The 23,663-nt window shown below is 37.9% G+C and overlaps 4 protein-coding genes across 4 annotated transcripts; 1 reads left to right on the top strand and 3 right to left on the bottom strand.

Annotated features, from left to right (window-relative positions):
* Nucleotides 1-3,396: 3,396 nt before the first annotated feature.
* Nucleotides 3,397-8,604, bottom strand: LOC126590741 (zinc finger CCCH domain-containing protein 24-like). The gene is made up of 14 exons (XM_050256240.1): nt 8,016-8,604; nt 7,844-7,932; nt 7,471-7,752; nt 7,272-7,344; nt 6,975-7,107; nt 6,741-6,894; nt 6,496-6,579; nt 6,182-6,304; nt 5,766-5,939; nt 5,542-5,676; nt 5,225-5,320; nt 4,661-4,978; nt 3,901-3,944; nt 3,397-3,814 (listed from the first exon to the last, which is right to left on the bottom strand). Exons 1-14 carry the CDS (start codon nt 8,551-8,553, stop codon nt 3,571-3,573), a joined length of 2,487 nt encoding a protein of 828 aa, XP_050112197.1. The 5' UTR covers nt 8,554-8,604; the 3' UTR covers nt 3,397-3,570.
* A 486-nt stretch (nt 8,605-9,090) lies between these two features.
* LOC126590746 (protein ALP1-like) lies at nt 9,091-10,912 on the top strand. The gene has a single exon (XM_050256250.1). It carries the CDS (start codon nt 9,398-9,400, stop codon nt 10,811-10,813), a length of 1,416 nt encoding a protein of 471 aa, XP_050112207.1. The 5' UTR covers nt 9,091-9,397; the 3' UTR covers nt 10,814-10,912.
* Nucleotides 10,913-11,176: 264 nt separating this feature from the next.
* LOC126590748 (uncharacterized) lies at nt 11,177-13,446 on the bottom strand. The gene is made up of 2 exons (XM_050256252.1): nt 12,441-13,446; nt 11,177-11,994 (listed from the first exon to the last, which is right to left on the bottom strand). Exons 1-2 carry the CDS (start codon nt 12,720-12,722, stop codon nt 11,260-11,262), a joined length of 1,017 nt encoding a protein of 338 aa, XP_050112209.1. The 5' UTR covers nt 12,723-13,446; the 3' UTR covers nt 11,177-11,259.
* A 1,998-nt stretch (nt 13,447-15,444) lies between these two features.
* LOC126590747 (probable E3 ubiquitin-protein ligase LUL2) lies at nt 15,445-19,117 on the bottom strand. The gene is made up of 4 exons (XM_050256251.1): nt 18,916-19,117; nt 18,151-18,745; nt 16,245-16,734; nt 15,445-15,769 (listed from the first exon to the last, which is right to left on the bottom strand). The coding sequence occupies exons 2-4, from the start codon at nt 18,645-18,647 to the stop codon at nt 15,647-15,649; spliced, it is 1,110 nt and encodes a 369-aa protein (XP_050112208.1). The 5' UTR covers nt 18,648-18,745; nt 18,916-19,117; the 3' UTR covers nt 15,445-15,646.
* Between the last annotated feature and the right edge of the window lie 4,546 nt (nt 19,118-23,663).

Genomic DNA, 23,663 nt, shown 5'->3' with positions numbered 1-23,663 from the left:
ATCAAATTCATGGTGCGCGCGGACTTCCGTCCATTTTTTGGGGGCTTTTTTGACACGCTAACTCCCACCCGTCGTCATACATACTTTGCTCATTTTAACAATTTTTTCCTCGACCGTCCGATCCATCCGAAAATCACCTCTAATCACTCCGATATTATGTGAAGGAAGAACTTTAAAACATCAAGGAATTTAAGTATAAGAAATAGATCACAAAAAATAAGTTGAAGAATTATCAAAAAGCATGTGAGAAGGATTTGCAATGAATACTTGAAAGGAGGAAATGCGGTGGGAAGCCCTGGGTCTTGGTGAGAGGATCATAAAGGTGCTTGATTTCTACTATGACGTTAACCCTCTTCTTTTTTATATAGCACTCGGTCGGCTTGTTATGTTTTATTATATGCACGTCAAATCAGTGTCATGTGAATAAACAGACGTTATATGGACAACAAAAAAGCAAAATGCGACCGGCGTGATATCAATTTGGTTCGATGTGAAATAAAAATGGTTCACAAGTTTCACATCAAAGAATAACTGTTAAATTAAAATGAGTTAAACTGTAACTAATTTTAGCTTTAGAGTTATTTTTGCTCACTTTTTAAAAGAGAGATACCAATGGTCCAATACAGTCTTAGACCTTATTCTTTTTCTTAAAAGGAGGTTGGTCTCATTTTAGTTTGTCACAAGAACTTGGTGCGCCTGTTAAAGTTGTTGGGTTTAGAATTCATCCATTCTCATTGAAGTGGAGGTGCATTTTGGTTGGACCTCTCAGAATCTCAATTTTGCTACTTTAAATAACATGGTCGGTGCTACTATTAAAGAGCATGGTTTCATACAAATGAATGAATATACGCTTATTGACATAAATCTCAAATTTGATCTTCTACCAAGCAATTTGAGAATGTGTAAAAGCGGCATCCAATAGGAACATTGTGTTTGAATTTGGGATTAACTCTTAAACATAAATCTTGGTAGCCTTTTATCCTAATTTTATTCATTTAATTACATATTGTTTATTGTTGTGAGGGAGTTTATACTAAAATAAATGTTTAATATCCAAACTTTGATGTGCAAATCTCTTTCTCATCATTGCATTATGTTACAAAATAACAAGACTTACTATGTTTTTGTTTATAGTGTATTAATTCTGATGTTTACTTATATTATAACACGTGAATTAGTAACATTAATGATAATATAAGAACCAAAAAATTAATCTTCTCGAGATGACATTGCTTAGAAAGAAACATTCCTCCTAACCTGTAAGTTAAACTTAACTTATTTTTACCAATGTATAGTAAATTGCTTGTCGTCATACCCAGTGCACAAGGCTCCCGCTTTACGCAGGGTCTGGGAGAGGTGAATGTCGGCTAGCCTTACCCCCATTTATGGAGAGGCTGCTCCCAAGTCTCGAACCCGAGACCTACCGCTCATGGGCGAAGGTACTTGCCATCGCACCAAGTGCGACCTCTTGTATAGTAAATTGCTTAGTGGGAAGAAATCATAAAGGAGGAGAAATGGTTGCACCGAGTGATAGTGCACCTGGCGGCAGTGATGGTAGATAAGATGACTTGCAGAATCATAAAAGATCACATCAGCACCGTGAGTGATGAGGGCACTAAGCCTACTAATTTATTTTTTATTTCCAATCTTTTATTGTTTATAACTTTAATAGGTAGTTAATGCATTCGTAATCAAAGTCTCCAAAAATCTTAATTAGAAACCCCAGCACTTTGCTTTTCCCTGCAGTGCTTTTATAAAGGACCTCTCAAGCTCCAGTTTCTTGGGCGAGAGACCCTGCTTTTCAAAGTTCCATCTTCCTTGCTGGTGAAAAAAGCAGTTAGACTCGAGTCAACAGTCTGTGTTGCTTCCCTAACATGATTAAGACATTTAATCTAAATATTACTATTACGCTATATGGACACAATAGAGTTCAAATGTTTGCATTCTTATTGATTATTTATTAGAGACGACCCTGAAGTAGTGCTCTATGACAATTATAATCCAATGTAACTCATGTAATCAATCAAGTGATAAGTATTTTAAGAACACAAGAAGATATTCTCGATTACAGTCTATTCTTTCTCCTATGTTAGATGATGGTAAACTTGATTGAGGAAAAAGTGAGAGAGAGGCTTTGATAAAGTTATGGGTAACCTAGTGCGTATTATAATCCAAATCAATCATACCTTCACCTTTCTCATGGTGGTGGTGCTAGTTGTTGTTGTCACCACAAAGATTATCACAAATCATAAATTAGAGAACATCATATGTCGGAAGAAACAAGCCTACCAAGTGCCACGTGCCTGCTTAAAGTCCGAAATGGCTGCTAAATAAGATAAAACAATGATTTAAATTGAAAAAGTGAAACGCAATGGAGCTTCCAATTAAACAATAATATTCCAAACCTAATTGAAATTATTGAAAGGCTCCATCATACGAAGGACTTTTATGTAACGAGATGTTATTGTGATAAGTCAATCACACACAGTTATTTTGAAAAATTAAAATGAATAGCAACGTGTGATTGATTTAAAATACAGTTTGAATATGATTAATAATTATTTAATACAAACTCCAAAGTATAAATTTGTTATGCTTTTTACTCCTTTCCGTTACAAATTATGCAGAAGTTATCCTTACCTGTCAGCGGCCAAAGAATTTAAAAGAAGAGAAAGCAAAAGAGAGAAAAAGCAGCATTCAAATATCATAATCAGAACTCTATGATCATCTAAAGACCATCCTTAAAAACATTCATTCGATCAAAGAACATTTAATCATCCATATGAATCAAACAAATTTACTGTTCATCACAAAGATGTTATTTGTTATCATAACCATCATTTTCTTCAATACATGAATTGTTAAACAATCTACAAAATGAATAAATTTTCCTATGCATGCCATTTAAACGCTGATAAAGAGTATGAATAGCTTCGAATATGACGTTTGTACATTTAAATGATTTCACGCCGTCATTAAAGGAGAAATATAACGGTCATTGAAGTTTTGACATGTAAAGGAGAAATATAACGATCATTAAATGATTTCACGCCATCATTAAAGGAGAAATATAACCATCCTATCACATCGTTTGTTATCAAAAGTTTGAGATTTCTTTCCTCTTGGATTTGTTTCCTAATAGGACTCCACTGGACCATCGTTTTTGCAGGGTGGCACATCTCATAAGGCTAAGCCATTGAAGTTTTGAAATGTAAAAAACACTTATGGCACGCCACCTCCCAGCTCCTCTCACAGTAAAAAGCAGTTGGTCGTTGGATCAATGTGCAAAGGTTTCACTCATTCAACAAATGAAAATATGCACTCGTGAAAAACGAAAGTCCATCGAGCAAATTATGACGCGATCATACGACCAAAATCAACAAATAACATGCGAAGTTGAATCAGAATAATTTCGGGAGCGCTTTGATGGTTCGAGAATTCTAATACTTCAATGCTACAAAACTGGTAGATGCTAATTGAAAACTAACTGTAGAATTCTGTCAAAATTTTGTTAGTAAACGAAATAAATTATTTGCTGAACCATTCAGATTGGTGTGATCAGCTGCATGCCTACCTCTCAAGGAGCATTACTAATTCACAGTGTACGGTATGTGGGAAAATGTCAACAGCCATTGCTTTTACAGGACGGAAAGGTTCTGAAGCAGGCATAGACTTGGTCCTGTGCCGTGCTAGGCCAGCACTGCCCATGTTTCTCCATGCTCTGTTGTTCTTGTTCTTGTCGATTTTCTCAGGAGAAGGTGTGCAAAGCTCGATCGCATTTGCCACCAATGTTTCAGGATTGCAGGAAATGTAGCTAAACCAAATAGGAAAAGAAAGTCAGCTTCCGGTACTGAAATAAATGAAGGCAAAAAAAAAACACGGCAAACTATGTGAACTTACACAAGCTTCCTTAGATCAGCATGAGTCCTCAGTGCTTTGATCACCTACATATTGCAGACCAATCATCAGGTTCAACAGTCTCGGGAAATATCTTGTCACATACAACAAAAGCTACTAAACATATAGACATTGGTGATGCTCACGTCAATAGCCAATATCATATCACAGTCCACAATCAGAGAAAACCAATTAGGAAATGTTGTTCAGCGGAAAACATAAACAAAAAAGAACATAATTTTTGCATAAACAGTTTACTAGATTTTAAAAGAAGTTAAAAAGACTATTTAGAACCGTGGAAAGACGATTACTCTGAACATTTCCAGAAGTGAGCCTATTTCGTGAGTTGAAGGAAAAAAAAAAAACCACAACTGCAGTATTTAACACCAGTCAATGGATAAGAGTTTTTGACGCACTCGTAAAAAGATAAGTGTATTTGATAAGAACAAGGAACAGCTTGTACGCTACCAGTGGAAGGGTCTCCAAAATTTCTGAAAAACCACTCATTCACTTCAACATGGTTCACTAGACAAATTTGCTACCTCCATATACTTTCAGTCTTTGATTTCTGATCAAAGATTTCAAGTGGGCAAGCTAGCCCAAACAAACCTGACTCTTTAAAAAAGGTTAAAGTTTTCAAGGCTTGCATGGGCCAAACTGAAAATTTTCCAATCAAATTCACATGCTGGTCGAGCAAACCGTGTGTCAAAAAGGGTGAAAAATTTTCAGAGAATCATATGGAATGCACCAGAGTGTTACTCACAGTGGGGTGAAGTCCGTTTCTTGGAGGATCAACAATAGCAACAACATTACTGAAACATTTGACTGGAGTTTTCCCCTTTTCAGAAGTGCAACTGCTTTGAGGTTGGCTTCTCACTTCCTGCTTGTCAATTTCTAAACCCTCAGATGCAGTGTCAAGCTCATGGCTTGAACTCTCCTCAGGGTTGGGTTTGTTGTCCACTGAGATTGCTTTCTCGCCCTCTGTAACTATAACTTTGTCACTACCTTCAGTGACATGATCGTCTTGTTTCTGAGGTGCAATTGCGTACTCTTCCAACAAAGACCGCATCACATCCTCTGCCTGCCGTTTCACAGATGACAATAATACAAAATAAACATTAAAAAAAAAAAAAAACCTTTATTACCTTCACCTACCTTACTCAAAGAAACTACAAATTCTACGAAAAATGATAATGAATTGACAGGAAGATAAGAAATAGTTTAGGGATTTATTATCTCCAATTTTCTTTCAAGGGTGTATTGTATTTTTCACAAGATCCAAAGGCGCAATGAATAACTTAATATAAATCACAACCCGAATTCTCACCTTCGCACAGACAAATCTACAGTTCTTTATGTCATTAATTTCAGCATTCCTACGAGCATCTGAAACCGCAGAAGCATTCATTTCAATGCCAACAACCTGGAAAACATTCGTAGGGAAAAATAGCCTTAGTCAATAGGGGGAAAATAAAAAACAACAAGTTTTTGTTTCATTTGCAGATGATATGACAAGAGTCATAATTTTTCTAGCATTTACCTACTCTAGAAGAAGGGCATGGACTGATCAGTTTATAAGATACTCTAACCACTCCGAAAGGGGGAAAATGACAAAAAAATGAGAATCAGGATTTCGAATATTACCATACCAACATGGTGTGCTAAAGTCAGCCCAATTGTTCCAGTCCCACAACATACATCAAATAGCAAGGTATCAGGACCCAACTGAGCCCACTCCCCCGCAAGCGAGTAAAGCTTCTCTGCAGCAGGGGTATTAACCTGCAGTAGAGTTGGACTCAGGAATAATTAGTATTGCAAGGAAAAAACTTTTCAGATGAGCTGATCAATATAGCAAGCTAATGACCAACCTGGAAAAAGGCTGTTGGTGATATACAGAACTTAAGATTGTTTATATAGTCATGAATTTTTGGTTCTACAACATTGTCGGCGGACTGCGTTTCGGAACCACCTTCTGCTTTAGGAATAGATAATGAGCGCAGTGGAGCATCAGCTGGAGCTGCATTAGATATTCCTTGGTGATCCTGAAAAAAGGGTAAACCATGATACTGAGGACAACACATTTAAAAACTGAAGAGACAAGATTGCTCTATCATCAACTAAGGGGAGCAACACATTCTCTTGAAAGCACTCTGTTGTGAGACTAAGACATCATCGAGTCGAATTCAGCCCTGACATTCTTACTACCTTCATCTGGGATAAGTTTATAACAAACCTAGGCTACAAGGATTTGGTACCTGGTTATCCAAAAATAAGGATTTAGTACCTGAATAACTAAAAACGTTAGAGGCAAAGATGGAGAGCTAGCAGCAGCTCCTGCAGGAAAAGCTTGAGCCAACCTCTCATATTCACTGGTTATTTGCGCATCATCAAATCCACTACTGGAAACCTATGTACAGAGAGGGGGAAAACATAAAAATTACGGTTACATGGTTTCAGAAGATTCTATCAGAAACTTTTTCAAACTCGGACTGAATATTATAATTTACCATTCAATTTTTTTAACTATAAAAGAACGCTTATAGGGGAAAATAAAGAAAAGACGTGTGTAAATCCTGATGCAGGTTCGCACACACTAACCTGAACAATAAGCATGACCTCCGCAATATTGGCCTCACAATGTTCAGAATCAGTAGCAATGCCTGGTCTCCTCCCTTCTCGAACCTTAGAAGAAAAATCACGAGACAGAATATTCAGTGATTGGGAGAACAATATTACTTATCAGGTGCATATCAACAGTATATGAGCATTGGGTACTTCAAAAGACAGTGGTACTTGTCATACAAATTTTTTTCCGAGTATACCCTCAATTTTACAACACCTACCGTCAATTGGCGCCAGAATCCAATATTCTTAAATCTGTTCCAAATCGGTAAACTTGAATGTTGCAGAAATTCCTGAAATATTGAAGCATATTGGGAAGAAATTCTGGAAACATTTGGGCAGTCAAAAGGTTCTTCAACTGCTGTAACACCCTCCCTGGAAATATTTAATTTAGTGAAAAATCTATTCGAAGAACAAAACAAAAAAAACAGAAAAGTCTATTGAAGGTGAATTACCTAAAGTTTCCAAGCATAAACCCCACAGTAATTTTTCCCCGTAAAGAATACCCAACTGAAAATTCACACTTGTTCCGATATCCTTTTACAACTGGGGACGCTAGTATACCCTCTAAACTGCATGGAAGGCCACCTACAATCATCCAAATGCAAAGGGCGAATCCCTAGTCAAATTTTGTTGCAAGTACAAAGGAAATATTGGAGCAATCAAGCGCTTTGACCCACTATCATCTCTAAAACACTAATAAAACAATCAAATGAGTTTCAATAAGTTCACAAGTAATGTATGAAGATTACCTATCTCCCTAGACTTGAGTATCCATTCTGGAAGTGGAATACCATCAGGACAAGCTTTACGAGCGTTCCTCGTCTGCAAAATAAAAGTTGCACCAGTAAATAAGTCATTTTTCGGTGCGTGTGAATAAATATGTAGATGCTAATAATAATACCTAAAATTACGATATTAAAAGAAATAATATAAACAAGCACCACTGACAAGTCTTTTGAGAATCTGCATAAGAGAGCTCTTTTTATGCTCCAACTGATCATCATAAGACATATGAGCTAGGGGAGTCACGACTTTCCGGGCACTTCGTCCATTAAGCCCATCACCATCCTCAGCCCCATTTGCAGTCATAGAGTCTTCCACATTCTCCCCATCTAATCCAACACCTGGGATTTGAGGGGCCATTATCGATTTAGTTCTCTTTTCGAATGATCTGGGAATGACATCCGCAACCTTCATAACTTTGTTGCCAATCGATATTCCTTCCAGGTCCTGCCAAATAGAGATGTTCAAGTGACAGTGAACATGTCAATTTAAACGCAATAAAGTTTCAAATTATATGTTTGTGCAAGTCAGGGGATACCTTCACAGCATTTTGTAGTTGCTCTGCATTCTCAAAACTCACAAACCCTAAAGCCATGCCCTTCTTCTTCTTCGCCGACTTAAATTCGACTCCCTGCAATGCACTACCAAAAAAATCACAATCCCAAACTTCGAAATTCAAAACCCGAAATAAAAATCACTAAGAAAAACACTTGCCTTCTCACTGAGAAATTCTTTCAGTTTCTCGGACTTCCAATTCCTCGGCAAATGCACCAGGCACTTGCTCAGCTCGGGATCCAAACCCCCAGCATCGCCGCCGTCTCCGTCTTCATCGATGGCCTCCGTCATCATCACATTGTCCAAAGCCACGCACTCCTCAATCTCCTCCTCCAACTTCTGCTTCTTGGCGCGCTCGGATGTCGGGTCCCACGTGTTGTCGGGTCGGGGACGGAGCTCCGCCTCGCCGTGTGCGTAGCGGCACTCGCTTCCATGGCCGCAGGTTTTGGCCTCGCGCCTGAAAAAGGAGCAGAGGCTGGTCTTCCATAGAGGGGGCGCGGCGGAAGGGTTTTGGACGTCGTCGTTAACCTCTCGCTTGCGTTTGTCGCCGGATACGACGTCGTCGGGCGGTTGGGTTGCTGGGTCCTGTGGCGGTTGGGGTTGATCGGTTGAACCGTGCCCGTTGAGTGGGGATGGTGGGTTTAGGAGTTCAGTTACGGAGGGTTCGGCAGTTGGAGTTGGAGTTGAAGACATTGCGAAAGTAATGGAGTTGTCTGCTATCTTGGAGTTCGAGTGGTTCCTTATACTTAGAGCAACTCCAGTGTAGGAGCCCTCCCCCCAGGCAATTCACTATTTAATCCACCTAGTGAACAGTAACTGCCCTTAATGAATAGTGCATTCCCCTGTCAATTGCCTTTTGCATCTCCACCCCTGCACTGAATAGCCCTGGCAATTGGCAATAAAATATTAATATTTTTTTATTTATAAAATAATACATAATAATTTTATTTGTAATTTCGGATAAGATTTTTAATCGTTCTCGTTGCACCACGTGTCATTATCCGAAAAGCCAATAGCAATAAAATTTTTGTATTTTTGTATTTATAAAATAATTCAAAATAATTATATTTGTTATTTCGGATAAGATTTTTAATCGTTCTCGTTGCGCCACGTGTCATTATCCGCAAAGAAAATTATTGGTGATGGATTTCCGATAAGATTTTTAATCGTTGTGTCAAGGCACGTGTCATTATCTGAAAAGACAATTATTGGTAATGGATTTCTGATAAGATTTTTAACCAATCACGTCGTGCCACGTGTCACAATCCGATTACAATCTTTGAGGATAGATTTCCACCAGATTTTTAACGAATGACGGCATGCCACGTGGCATTATCTACAACCTAATCCCTTCTAAATCCTCCATATAATCCCCCATCCATCCTCATAAATCTCACACCAATTTTCTCAAGATCTCTATCATTATTCATAGTTTCTGCTTCCTTCTTCGCCAAAATCCCTATCATTATTCATAGTTTTTGCTTCCTTCTTCACCAAAATCCCTATCATTATTCATAGTTTCTGCTTCCTTTTTACAATGTCTTCTTCTTCTTCTTCAAAGATGATGTGGGAAATCGAGCAAGAAGAGGAAGAATTGTTTAACCAATCACAAGGAATGTTCAATGTTAGGGATTGGGCCCAAAATGAGATGGAAGAGGATGACGAGCGTAGACGGAGAGATGACGAATCAAGAATGGCAGGAGCCTCACAATCCCGTCGAGTCGTCCAAGCTGTGGCTCATATCTGCAGGCCCAACCGTGCTGTAAACATTGATAGAAACAGGCAACGACGAGGTCAGGAGCTCTTGGACGATTATTTTGTCCGTAACAGTGCATTCCCTGAAACATACTTCCGACGTCGTTTTAGAATGGAACGACATTTGTTCAACAAAATCATGGGCGCTGTTTGCAACCATGATTCTTACTTTGTGCAAAAGCCGGATGCTTTTGGTGCTATGGGTCTCCTGCCTCAGCAAAAAATTACTGCTGCCTTGCGGATGCTTGCATATGGAGCAGCTGCAGACCAAGTGGACGAGATAACGAGGATGGGACAATCAACCATTCTTGAGTCCCTCATGAGGTTTTGTTCGGCAATCGAATCTATCTACACCGCAGAGTACCTCCGGAGACCTACTCATATGGACTTGCAAAGGCTTCTGAAGAAAGGCGAGATGCGAGGTTTTCCAGGGATGATTGGAAGCATTGATTGTATGCACTGGACTTGGAAAAACTGTCCAAGTGCATGGCAAGGCGCTTATGGGGACAGAAAAGGATCAAAAAGTATCATTTTGGAGGCGGTGGCATCTTTTGATACATGGATTTGGCACGCCTTTTTCGGGGTTCCGGGAGCTCAAAATGACCTCAACGTCCTTGCCCAATCCCCAGTGTTCAACGATGTCCTGCAAGGAAATGCACCAAAAGTCACGTATGAGGTCAATGGACGTATGTACGACGGGCCATACTACCTAGCTGATGGCATTTACCCAAGGTGGTCAACATTTGTCAAAACAGTGCCACGTCCGCGCAGTGCAAAGGAAAAACACTTTGCAAGATGTCAAGAAGGGTGCAGGAAGGATGTGGAGCGTTGTTTCGGTATCCTCCAAGCTCGCTGGGCGATCATCAGGGGTGCTGCCAGATTGTTTGATGTAGAGTCGCTTCGATCCATCATGATGACGTGCATCATTCTTCACAACATGATTGTGGAAGATGAGTACGATTATGAAGCCGTTGATGAATATGAGCCAGACACGATGAACAATTCAAGAACACGTATATATTGTGCTCATGACGCCACCGATGAGCCCGTGCAACATGAGCCATTAGAAAGGGATGGACGTTACAATGAAAGGATCATCCAACGATATACTGCACTTCAAAGGTCAAATATGCACAATGCCCGCCAACTTGACTTGATAGAGCACCAGTGGGAATTGAGGGGTGCTGACGATACTTAAGTTCATTAGTGTTTGTTTTTATTTGGTGTGTTTATTTTATTTTATGTGGTGTGTTTTTTTAGTTCATTTAGTGAGTTGAAATGTAATTTTATTTTATTTGGTGTGTTTATTTTATTTTATGTGGTGTGTTTTTTTAGTTCATTTAGTGAGATGAAATGTAATTTTATTTTATTTGGTGTTTGTTTTTATTTGGTGTGTTTATTTTATTTTATGTGGTGTGTTTTTTTAGTTCATTTAGTGAGTTGAAATGTAATTTTATTTTATTTGGTGTTTGTTTTTATTTGGTGTGTTTATTTGGTGTGTTGATGTTATTTTATTTGGTGTGTTTAAATGTGTTTTGAATAAAGTACTAAGTTCAATAAATTGGAAACAACATAAAGTACTCTATTCAATGAATAAGAAATTACAACCCGAATAAGAAATTACAACCCGAATTGATTGGAAAATTATGGGTTCGTGAATGGATGATAACCATCACCTAACCAATTTGTGGTGCTAGGATGATCTTCTCTTGTCATGCTAGGATAATCTTCTCTTGTGGTGCTAGGACCATCTCCTCTTGCTCTCGCTTCTCTTGCACGCCTCCTTCGCAACACATCCGCTTTCTCTGACTTCCAAAAATATTTAGAGTCTGGAGACTTCCCTTCTAAAGGCTCCTTCATAATGTCACGATCTCGTTCAGCCATTCTTTCTTCTCTTCTATGTTCCCTTTCTTGCCGAAGTAGTTCTCTTTCTCTCTCATCAGCTTCAAATTTTCTCTCAAAAGCTGCAGCTTTTGCATCCTCTCTAGCCTTATCAGCCTCAAATTTAGCCATTTCCCGGGCCAAATTCAATTCACCTTGGCGGGCAAGATCTTCCATATACTTTGCATAATCATTCTTGGAAGCATTACCTTTTCTCTTTGAAGCCTTCTTACCTTGAGGCCTAATTGGATAACGGGTTGACCCCGACGCTTGTTCAACGGGGGGCGTTTCAGGCACTTCTTCATCATCTTCATCATGATCATGCGAGGCATGCTCAGGTGTAGAGTGTAGAGGGGTGCTGTTCATGAAAACTTCTGGACCGACATGCACAACTCTAAATTTAGGACAATCTTTGACAATATTCCAACATTCAAACCGGGTGAATGTTTTGTTTTTGCTTTTGGTTTTGGCACCATACCAAGCTTGTGCTTGAAGTTCCTACACAAACAAATAATTATAATGAGAATAGGTAACAAATAAATAATTATAATGAAAGTATGTAACAAATAAATAATACAAACAAATAATTATAAATGAAAGTAGCTAACAAATAATTATAATGAAAGTAGGTAACAAATAAATAATACAAACAAATAAATATAATGAAAGTAGCTAACAAATAATTATAATGAAAGTAGGTAACAAATAAATAATACAACCAAATAATTATAATGAAAGTAGGTAACAAATAAATAATACAAACAAATAATTATAATGAAAGTAGCTAACAAATAATTATAATGAAAGTAGGTAACAAATAATACAAACAAATAAATATAATGAAAGTAGCTAACAAATAATTATAATGAAAGAAGATAACAAATAAATAATACAAACAAATAAATATAATGAAAGTAGCTAACAAATAAATAATATATTGTTACCTGATCCGTTAAATTTTCCCCACTTCGAAGATTACCACTAGCTTGTGCCAAGGCGTCTCTCCACGTACTAAACGATTGACTAAGTAATTTCCAACGACTGGACATCGATTCCTTAGTTCTTTGCCCACCCATTTTCTCAAGATAATTGGTATGAATAAGACTCCACATTTCTCGCAACTGCATCTCATTACCCGTAATCGAATCATGAGTAACTTGAACCCAACTAGTACACAACGCAACATCTTCAAGAAGCGTCCAATTCGTACCTGGTTGAGTAGTCATTTTGTTGGAAAAAAATTGGATTGAAACTTTGAAAGAAAGATAGGAATGTGGTTGAAAGTAGTTGAGAAAATATGAAATTGTGGTGTAGGGTAGAAGATAATGAGAAGGTATTTATAGGTGAAGTGAAATCAAAATTTTTTATAATTTTTCATAATTTTTTTTCGGATTTTTAAGAATTTTTTTACATTTTTTTTAAATTTTTATTCACCTAATTAATCTCTGCCGTTGGATTTAAAAAAATTTAAATTCCAACACTCCAGATTGTGCCACGTGTCACAACGGTAACATTTTAGATTTTTAAACTGTTTTTTCTTTTTTTTTTTAATTTACAAAGCCTAATAACGTGGACCGTTGATCTTAGATCAAACGGATGAAATTAAATTAGATTTTTAAATGTTTTTTACCGTTGGAAATCCAACGGCCCATAAAATAGGACCGTTTCAATCAAACGGACATGGGGAAGCCACGTGGCTTCCCCAACGGTAACTTTTCAAAACTGAAATCGCGGGCCCCTGCCCTGTTTTTTTGTCGGACGACTCGCGCCCACGCGCGCGTGAAACGCACGCGCCTGACGCAGCCCTCGGGCTCTCGGGCTGGCAATCCTCGACGGGCCTGCTCCTCGGGCCTCGCCTGTCGCTCGGGCTTCCATACGCTGGAGGTCATCCCCCCAGCAATTTGCTACTGTTTGACCCACTGGCCCCCGAGCAACCTCCCCCGCTGGAGGTGCTCTTAGGTTTGCACTTTGTTACCATATTTATGTAATTTGGGAAATTTTTTGAAATGTTAAATAAACACACATCTTTTTAAATTTGTCATATTAACTAAATTTTTAAGCGATTTTGTCATACTAACTTTTCAAAATCATTAATTTATCATCTCATAAGTTTAAGAATAAGTTGCATATGAATTTTGTTAAGTGCTATTTCAATCATTTCAATACCTCACTTTCTTTCTATTAAGTTATCTTCGACAAAACTAATTCTAGAGTTTTTCAAAATACAAAAAAATAAAAATAAAAATTTGATCTCGGATATGATGATCTAAGGGTTTGACGTTCAGAAAAAGGAAATAACGTACACTCACTTTTGTATTTCTAAGTGAATGCTCAAAATATAATCATTTAAGGTTGGATGATATATTCATGTTAAAACTTGTGAAAATAAATCCTCAACACAAGTTAATGATTCAGAAAGTTTGTATGACAAATCGCTTAAATTTTTTAATTCATATGACAAATTGAAAGAGGCGTATAAGTTTATATGATATTTCAAAAAAATTCTTTTATAATTTTTTATGTGATAACTAAGTTACATACAACTATATCCAATATTTTTTTAAATATATTATTTCTCTTCAGAAAAAAGGTTTTACCTACGTACTTCGTTACTATTTTATTTCATGTAGTGCAATACGGCTGGATAACAAATTTGAGTGTAGAAGTATTAGAGAGATTACCCTTCAAATTGAATATTTAATTTTTTTAATAGTAAAAAAATAGAATACTATTTACACAAATCTAAACTTCCTATTAATAGAACATTTTTTGTCAACCAAAAGATGGTAAAAAAATTATTTTATCTTCTATCACAAAAAAAAAAAAACCAATAATATAATTTCACAGATCCAAATTTTACTGTTTTTATTAAAGTCTCACTTAAAGGTAATGTTAAGTAATATAAAATAAAATAAAATAAAAAAACCTCTCACTCCCATAAGAGATTTTTCAATGTATACGGAGTAAGGGATGCCCACCCACATCCTTTCTCTCTGTTCACACACACAGTGTGTAGGCACTAGGCAAATGCTAGTTGAAAAATAAAAAGAGTCATTTGAAGGTCGAAAAAGGATTTAGTGCTTGTTTGGATGTACTTTTAAAACGACTGAAAACACTTTTGGTTAAAATATTTTTTTAAATAATCCTTAGTAAAAATGCTAGTAAATCTTGAAAAGGTACTTAAAGTGCTTCATAGAAGAAGCATATAACTGGTGCTTCTTGTAGAAAGCGCTTTAAGTTCGTCGAAAAACATTTTGTCTAAAAGAGCTTTCAGTCATTTTAAAAACACATCCAAACAAGTCATTAATCACCCTCTAATTCTATGCACTAAAATGGAGGGAGAAGATAGGGTTAAGCAGACTCCATCTCGCATCATCATTGAGATTTGAAAACATAAAGTCGTCCAACAACGATTGTCCCCAATGAAATTTGAACGCATGAGCGTATCAAAGAAAGTGAGATGAGATCGAATTTCAATTCGAAATCATATAGATATATAATCCCCTTGTTTTCTGAAGAATCTCAACTAGCTTGAACATTACCATCACACAAAGTACAAACTGAAGAATCTCAACTAGCTTGAAGATATATAAAATACCCTTGTTTTCTGAGACATGCGCCGTTCAATCTTTTCTACATGCACTTTGCGATGGTATTCAATCTTTCTAACATACTCAATACAACTCTTCAAGCCGGGTTTTGTATATCCACCCCAACGGTGAAAAAACTTGCACTCTAGTCGAGCTCACAATGATCCGAACCATCCGCAATGGCGTCATTAGGAAAAATGACAATGGTTAACACAAGTTAAAAGTAAATAAAATGCATTCTGTTAAGTGTCGCTACTAAACACTGATCACCGCGAGGAAGCTGAAGCGTGGGCACAGAGTCATCTGCCCCACGCCTCATGAAAAGGAAAACAAGGGGTTTATATAAAGGAAAATAGAATACAAGTATAATTGGCAATTTTATTCTTTTTAAAAGTAGAGCCCAACTATTTTCTCAACTCGCTCACATGAGATGAGATCCGTACAATTCTGACATCTGTGTTGGACTCATCGTATGTGCGAAAGTCGGGTCATGTTTTTCCTTTTCTTATATCGTTTTCTTTTGGATTTTATGGATTTTACAACATTTAGTTGATAGCATGCTATCCTGAACTATTGGCCCCATTGCTCACCTTGATTTCCAAGAGCCGATCAACTGGTTGCCTACAGACGGGGCATCTATTTGTCTGGAACCTCAGAACCTTGGCACAACCACTGCACATGCACTGCAGTCAAAAAACAAAATATTAGCCAGAAGAAAAAATCAAGACAAACCTTACTCATACTCAAATTACAACGCTAGTATGCAGCTCACAAGATGAAACACCAACCAAAATACCGTAAATATCGGATAAAGATCCTGCAAGGGAGTTATACAAAGTGAATTTTGGCCCATATGCAACACTCCTTTATATTTCTCTGAGGGAAAACAATGTTTTGTGAGGCTAAATGAATGTCTGGAGGAGAGGGCGAGGGTGGAGGGGGACGATGCTTTTTTTCAGCCACAAAAGTTATGATAGTTAGGGACATCTCCAACAAGCTATGCAGTTCGAGGGGAATTGTGTGGAGGTTTATAAGGAAAGAACTTAGATTCAATATCTCTTGTAAGAAAAAACAAAATAGTACATCAATAAAACGTGTCTTCATCCAAACTACAAATAGAAGACGAGGTAAAGAATAGAAACTCTAAGTAGTACGTACCATGTGCCGGCATGGGAGGACAGTTGTGTCTCGAGGTTCTGACAAGCAAATTATACATTCTTTGCCAGAATCATTTTGATCATTGTCAACTGAATTCCCAATACCAAAGATCTCCTGCAGCTCGTACCTCGTACCATTCACCCATAGTATCTGCTTCATCACCCGCACTTTGTACTCCCCATTCTCCTTCTTTTCAAACACCGCCTGGGTGATCTGAGAATTCCCAGCGGAATTTCCATCCGATTCCCGCTCACCATCATTCAAGGGAAAGGATTCAGCCTTCACCACAAGAGGATAAACTTCTACGTCACCCTCTTTTGTTAACCCTATGTCCTCAAACACTGAGAAGTCGATCCCAGTTCCGGAAGGTTGTCTAAACTTTTGACCAAGGCCTTTCTCAAAAGGCACTGTAACAGATTTAAGCAAGCTTTCCCTTGTTGCTATCAGTTTACAGTCTACATCTTCTTTAGCAAAAAACATAACTGTCATGCTGTGGCACAAAAAGGGGAATAAATAAATAAGTAAAAGGATCACATATAGAAGAACCATCAAATGAATGTTTTTAACAATGGAATGGTTAACAACATCGTATGAAGGGGTTTAACAACCGAATAAGAAATTTTAGACTCATAAGTACAAAGGTTATGTTTCATTTCTTATTTCTTTTAGCGCAAAACAAACAATTGATTAATTCCCATCAAGAAATATTAGACTCTCATCGTCTCCATGTCACAAATAACGTTGACAGATTTGTATGTCATTTTACACCAGGGCACAAGCCTCATAACTTCATTTTGTAGTTCATCTGCCTTAGGGCTGGTTTGGTATTGCTGTGCTTTGAAAAAAAGCTGTTGTGAGAATAAGGCCCCGTTTGGGATTGAGGTGATTTTAAAAAAAGCCACTGTGAAAAAAAGCTGAGGGTCATTTTTGTGTTTGGTAAACTGAAAAAAAAGGGCTTATTTTGGAAGCTGCTGTGAGAATAAGCTGAAAATCAAAGGAAAAGCTGAAGCTGCTATTTGCTGCTTTGAAAAAAAGCCAATTTTTTCAAAGCACATGGAGCTACAGTGCTCCTTTAATGAAAAGACACACTATCATCCTGCTTTTTTTTCCAAAAGCACTTTCACAAAAAAATTTACCAAACACTCTACTGGCTTTATTTCACAGCCGCTTATTCTCACAGTACAGCCGCTTATTATCACAGCAGTTTTTTTTCAAAGCACAGCAATATCAAACCAGCCCTAAGTGGCTGTGCTGTGAGAATAAGCGGCTGTGAAATAAATCAGCAGAGTGTTTGGTAAACTTTTTTGTAAAAGTGCTTTTGGAAAAAAAAGCAATCTGATAGTGGGTCTTTTCATCAAAGGAGCACTGTAACTCTGTGCTTTTTGAAAAAAAGCCAGTTTTCCAAAGCTACAAATAGCAGCTTCAGCTTTTTCCTTTGATTTCAGCTTATTCTCACAGCAGCTTCCAAAATAAGCCCTTTTTTTTCAGTTTACCAAACACCTAAAACCCTCACAGCTTTTTTTCATGGGTGCTTTAAGCACCTCACTCCCAAACCGCCCCTTAGGCCCTTAATCTCTATCATTAGACAATTGTATCAAAGTAATAAGCTTGATGGCTTGAGCTAAGCTATACGTTTCCTTCTTTGGTCCAGTAGACAACCCTATATTTTTAAAAAGTTGACTTGACCATGGCAACTCACAATGAAGAGGCATGTATATATTGCCTAACACAACCACTAAGCATCACCAATAAACCGCACAATCAGCTCGAAACAAATTCAACCAATCTAACGTCATCAAAGAACTACATCTTTTCAAATCCTTAGTCAAACATCACTACTCCAATGATCAAAGCATACGAAAAATACTCTCATAAAACAGGCGTCCATGAAACTCAAGAAATTTACCTTCCGGGCGCAGCAGCATCAAACGTGAAAGTAACAAGGAACCTCCCGGGATCCTCCTCATCCGGCTCAACCCTCAAAGAGTCTTTCTTGATATTCACGTCATTCTTAATGGTGACCGTCTTCTGATGTTCCACAAAGGGAGCACCCTGAGGGGGAGGAGGGGGTGCACCGAAAGGGAACTGCCCGTGAACCCAATTGGCGGGAGTGGGGCCCATGTAGACCCCGGTGCCGTGAAAAGACTGCGGATACGGACCCGGCACAGGCGGCGGCGGGTGGAATCCGGGGTATTGCAAGAACTGGGTCGGATTTGGGTTTGATCCATTTGGATATAGAGACGGGTATTGATGGTATTGGGGTGGATTGGAGTCTGGTCCGTTTGGATATTGAGATGCATGAGGTGGTGGTGAAGCAGCAAAAACATGAGTGCCCCCAGACATTTGGGGTTGCGGGCGGTGCCTCCGGCGACCCCCGGAGGTGGTGCTTCCAAAATTTCCCATTTTCTCTATACTTGGAATTTCAGTTTTCGCTTTTTTTTTGTATTGAACAATAAAAAAAACCTTCAAATTTTGAATCTTTTGTTTTGCAGATGAGAAACCTGAAGAAAAAATGCAATGAAAATGTTGGAATTTATTAATTTTTAGATCAGAAAATCATTTCCATCAATCACATACGATCAAATTCACAAGACAATTAAGAAAATTAAATTATGACGAAAACCAACAAGAAAAATGATAAATGAGATTGAAATGAAAAGGGAAAACGCACCTTGAGAAATTCTTGTGGATGTGTTGTTTGCATTCTAGAGAGAGAGAGAGAGAGAGGGGAGAGTGGAGGTTGAGATTTTTTAATGAATGAATCTGGAAATGGGATATTTGGGGTGTCTGTCTGATCACCGACCCAATCAGCGACAACGTCCTACGTCCACCGCGACAACCTTGGGAAAGAAAGATACGCGTAAACTTTCTTCTTCTTCTATTTTTTTTGCTTCAATTGCCGTGTCAATGTGTACGTAGATCAAATCCTAAATTAAATTGCACTATTTTGTTTTTTTTTTTTTTGTCAAACGATAGATTTTGTCATATTATATGTTAGATTAGCCACCAGTGGAGTTTGAACTCACGCTATCATGCACTGACTCAACACCTATCCATCACTGTGATAAAGGGTCACTTGCTTGTTTACTTTTTTTTGTTGGGAATGGAAAAGTTTCTGCTTTTGTTCTTTGCAAATTACTATGTTTGGATGCGGAAAATAAATTTGAGTTTAGACAAAAGTTAAAATTTAGAAATCGACATACAAAAACACTTGGAATTTCATTTCTCTAATTTTCAAATTTAAATTTTATGTAAATAGTTGTCACCTCCATATTTCCATAAGTGAAAGCATGCAAAAAAAATACAAAATAACTCAACCATGAGTGGCTGCCACCGCCACCCACCGTCATCATCACCTTCACGTCTACCACCACCACTACATACCATTGTCTACCACATTGTTGCCGCTGATAACATCCACCATCATCCCCACCATCTTCACCACCACTACTAGCACATTTCCTAACGATTATCTCTCATTTTATATATTAATAACTCTCTATGCACTTTGAAATTTCTTTTAAAAGATTAAGCAAACAAGAAAGTCCGCAAAGTTTTTAAAATAAAATTTAGTCATTAGATTAGAAATGTGATTGTGTAAATCCTAGTAGATATAGGAATATCTCTTATATTCCTATTAGGAGTTAATTACCTATTAAGAGTTGTAATCCTAAAAGGGTAAGGATTTTACCTATCCTACTACTATAAATAAAGGCACAATGGGGTGGAATAGAACACACCTCAATTACACATCTCTCTCTTCTCTCTCTATGCCACACATTCCCTCTCTCTGGCCTCCATAATTGTTCAGTAAATTATGCCTACAATACATTATTAGCACACTCTTGACGCTGCGCTAAAGAAAGTTTATTATTCAATCAAGGGAGTATTACGTTTTAATCATTCTTTTTATGATTAATTTATTATTTTATTGAATTGATCTACATGCTATTGAAGCATGAAAACATTCCCCATGATACATGAAATAAAGTAAGACATTTGAAACGACCTTGAAATCAAAGGAGTATTACGTTTTAATCATTCTTTTTATGATTAATTTATTATTCTTTTTCTGCCAATCAGGTACGCTTAAAATAAAGTAAGACATTTGAAAAGACCTTGAAGCATGAAAACATTCCCCATGATGCATGAACCCTCCTATGTTTATATTTTCCTTACGATATATATATTGTATATGTTCATATATTTGTCAATATATATATATATATATATATATATTTGTTTCATGCATTGCGCAATTATATTTGCTATGTGGAATATGTGAGTCAAAGTATAAAATCAAATTTAGGGTTTCTTAAACCTTCACAAAATTGAAAAAAAAAAGGAGGAAAAAAAAGGGAAATCAGGCTTTGTTCCTAGACCTACCCCCACGACAAGGATTCCTTGATGGGCTTTTGCCCGGCTCAAACCCAAGCCCGTAGCCTGCTTACCCCGTCGCCATCCCAAATGATTGGGCTTGGTTTCCCGCGGCCCAAAAATGACGCCAGCCTCTTGGCTGGGCTTCTTGCACCAAAACTAGGCCAGCCCCATGATGGGCTTGAGTCCCATGCACCTCTTAAAGCCCAAACCAGCAGCTTGGGCTGCTGTTTTTGTTCACAACAATGGTATTTTCGACCCAACACTATTATTTAGCATTTTAAATAATTTTAACTTGAATGTTATTATTATTTTTGCTTCTACGATCAACCCCATTTGGTCTCAATCTATTGAATTAATTAAAAGTGACCTGCAACCTATTAATCTGAGAATGAATCCAAAATTATGGACTTAAAGATCACTTTTGGACATTAACGATTCAATAATTTATTTTTATACTTTGAACTGTTGACATACTTTCGTAATAACGAAGCTCTCACACTTGAGTTCTCGAAAAAACTCAAATCCACTACGCTGAAATCAGCATATTGCATCATGTGTTCTTGCAGGAACCTCTCTTTTATGAACTAAACATTCAAAAACTAAATTGAACCTGTAGTTTCAAATTTAGTGCATTTGAAACCCGAAGTTTTCATAAAACAATACACTTATGAAAACCCGACGTTTTTCTCATGAAAACCATGTCTTAGAACTCAAATGTTCTAAATTTGATGCTTATGGATGATTCTTTCCCATATCACCAATCACAATCTTGTTCCCCCCAATTCAGTGGATTGTCGAACCGTCACAAGTTTAATTTTCCTGATTTGGATGTTTTCTATTAGAAACCACTTTATGTGGGGTACAAGACGTGAATCTCCACTTGACTATCAAGAAGCTGAGAAACCATTGTAGCCAATAATGGCATAGAAGAGCTGAATAAGCCTTTGCCATGATCTTCATTTGAAGACTTATGCCCGAAGCATTACCAACGGAAGTACCTCCTGAACGAGGATTCCATGGCTTTTTGGCTCGCTCCTATGGACCGTCTTGTTAATGCACAAAATCAGTGAGGATTTTGGTACAACAAAAAGTGTTAAGTTTGTGACCTTCGCTAGGTTGCTCCGGTCATTAGTGTGGATAAGTATGCAAATGGATAAAGACAGGGAAGCAAACACAAGATGTACATGGTTCACCCAGATTGGCTACGTCCACGGAGTAGAGGAGTTCTCATTAATTGTGAAGGGTTTACACAAGTACATAGGTTCAAACTCTCCTTTAGTGAGTACTAGTGAATGATTTAGTACAAATGACATTAGGAAATATTGTGGGAGAATGATCTCCTTTTATAGAAGAGAGTTTCTAGCTTTGTTTTGACATTGACATGTGTCGTGTTGTGATTGGCTTCTGATGTTGACACGTGTCGTGCTATGATTGGCTTATGATGTCGACACATGTCTCGCTGTGATTGGCCTCCTGGTTGGAGGGAAACTCTTCTAGGTCTTTGATGGTATAACGTTAACCGGTGCTCAGTAGTTTCGGGATTGGTCAAGTATAGTACAAACAGTGCTCCCCTAAGTTCCCGAGTGAGGGAATCTCCTCGGTTGGGGACTTGCAAGATCCAAGCCACTGAGTAATCACGAAACTTCTAAGTACTGAAGTGTGGTATCGTTTTCACTTGCCTTATCTGTCTCATAGGTAGATGTGGCATCTTCTCTGGAAGTACTTTTCCTCCATCCAAGGGTGGTATCTTTAACCGGTGGAGATGCACAAGGTAATGTATCAATTTCACTTAAAGCTTACTTGTAGTTTCAGGCTTGGTCAAGCGCGATACAAACCATGTAGTAGGAGTTCCCCAAGTCGCCGAGCTAGGAGATCCGCCGAAAGAGGTGACAGACAAGGTAAGCAATCAGAGCTCCCAGCGATCAGTCCCAGATCAAAAGTTTGATTTCAAGTTCTGGCTGATTGTTCTTATTTCCCTATCTTGCAGGCAGCAGGAAGGATAAAGAGAAGAAAATGAGAAGAGATGATATGTGATACTTTTGCTTTTGAAGAAGTAACTTTCCACAAGCTTATTCTTGAATTGGGCTAGAGGATTTTCTGGTTTCCTCCAGAGTATAAGGTCGACTCAAGAATTTGAAGGTCAAAACAAGTTCATTAAATCAAGAGTGCGTTCGACCTTGATGATATGAGATACTTTTGTTGTTGACAAAGTAATAGATGAATCAGCACGTATTCTGTTGCGCTTGTCTCCACATGCTTCCTTGTATCATTCTCACTTGCCTTATCTGTTCCTCAGGCAGATGTGGTATCTTTTTTGGAAGCATAAGATGTTGAAGATGAGTAGTCGAGAGAAATGCCAGGTAAGTAATCAGGCAAGGAGTTCTAGGTAGTTAGTTCCTGACTAGAAACTTGATTCCAAGTGCTGACTGATTGCTCTCTTTCTCCTTGTCTTGCAAGTAAGAACAAGGCCAAAGGCAAAGGCAGGGAAAAAACATGATGTAGGATACTCTTGCTTTTAACCCTGATGATATGAGATACTCTGGCTCTGGTGTGGCTTGTTTGCATAGGTATTATCGGGGGGAAAATAAGCTGAGTATTTCAAAAGACTCTGCTGAGAGTGCCATATCGGATGTGAAGAAAAGTTGAGCATTTTTTTTATTTGCAAGTTTGCCTAGCTATGGAGGATGAAGGTTGACATATATAAGAATTGTCCTAACAGCGAGTAGTAACGTTATTCCTTTACCCTTATCGGTCATAGCAATGTAGTGGGAGCTGCAAGATTCACATGTTTTAACTTTGTCAGAGCACTTTGAAAAAGTGGTCTGTGGTATCTGGAAAGCTAATGTTATGTGTGAAAATTGCAGATAAGCTTTATCCAAGGAAATCTGGCTCTCGAAGTTCGGAGAACATTGCCTCTTCGGTTTTCGAACAAGCAATCGTGTCGGGGACCTAGCTCTCGAGATTTGGAGAACAGTGCCTTTTCGATTTTTAAGAAAGCAATTCTATTGGGAGTCTAGCTTTCGAGAATCAGAGAGTGGT

The sequence above is a fragment of the Malus sylvestris genome, chromosome 11, assembly GCF_916048215.2.
Source record: "Malus sylvestris chromosome 11, drMalSylv7.2, whole genome shotgun sequence".
Taxonomy (NCBI): Eukaryota; Viridiplantae; Streptophyta; class Magnoliopsida; order Rosales; family Rosaceae; genus Malus; species Malus sylvestris.
Note: the sequence above shows the minus strand (reverse complement) of the source record. Positions and strands in the feature narration are given on the sequence as shown.

What these genes read in the sequence shown, in the direction of transcription:
- LOC126590741 (XM_050256240.1), bottom strand. Translation starts at nt 8,553, where the DNA reads ATGTCTTCAACTCCAACTCCAACTGCCGAACCCTCCGTAACTGAACTC. An exon ending in ATTTCTCAGTGAGAAGGCAA is followed by an intron (nt 7,933 to 8,015) that starts GTGTTTTTCTTA and finishes CATTGCAGGGAG; the next exon opens with TCGAATTTAAGTCGGCGAAG. An exon ending in TGCAGATTCTCAAAAGACTT is followed by an intron (nt 7,345 to 7,470) that starts GTCAGTGGTGCT and finishes TTTATTTTGCAG; the next exon opens with ACGAGGAACGCTCGTAAAGC.
- LOC126590746 (XM_050256250.1), top strand. Translation starts at nt 9,398, where the DNA reads ATGTCTTCTTCTTCTTCTTCAAAGATGATGTGGGAAATCGAGCAAGAA.
- LOC126590748 (XM_050256252.1), bottom strand. Translation starts at nt 12,722, where the DNA reads ATGACTACTCAACCAGGTACGAATTGGACGCTTCTTGAAGATGTTGCG. An exon ending in GGGAAAATTTAACGGATCAG is followed by an intron (nt 11,995 to 12,440) that starts GTAACAATATAT and finishes TTGTTTGTGTAG; the next exon opens with GAACTTCAAGCACAAGCTTG.
- LOC126590747 (XM_050256251.1), bottom strand. Translation starts at nt 18,647, where the DNA reads ATGGGAAATTTTGGAAGCACCACCTCCGGGGGTCGCCGGAGGCACCGC. An exon ending in GATGCTGCTGCGCCCGGAAG is followed by an intron (nt 16,735 to 18,150) that starts GTAAATTTCTTG and finishes TTTGTGCCACAG; the next exon opens with CATGACAGTTATGTTTTTTG. An exon ending in TCCTCCCATGCCGGCACATG is followed by an intron (nt 15,770 to 16,244) that starts GTACGTACTACT and finishes TTTTGACTGCAG; the next exon opens with TGCATGTGCAGTGGTTGTGC.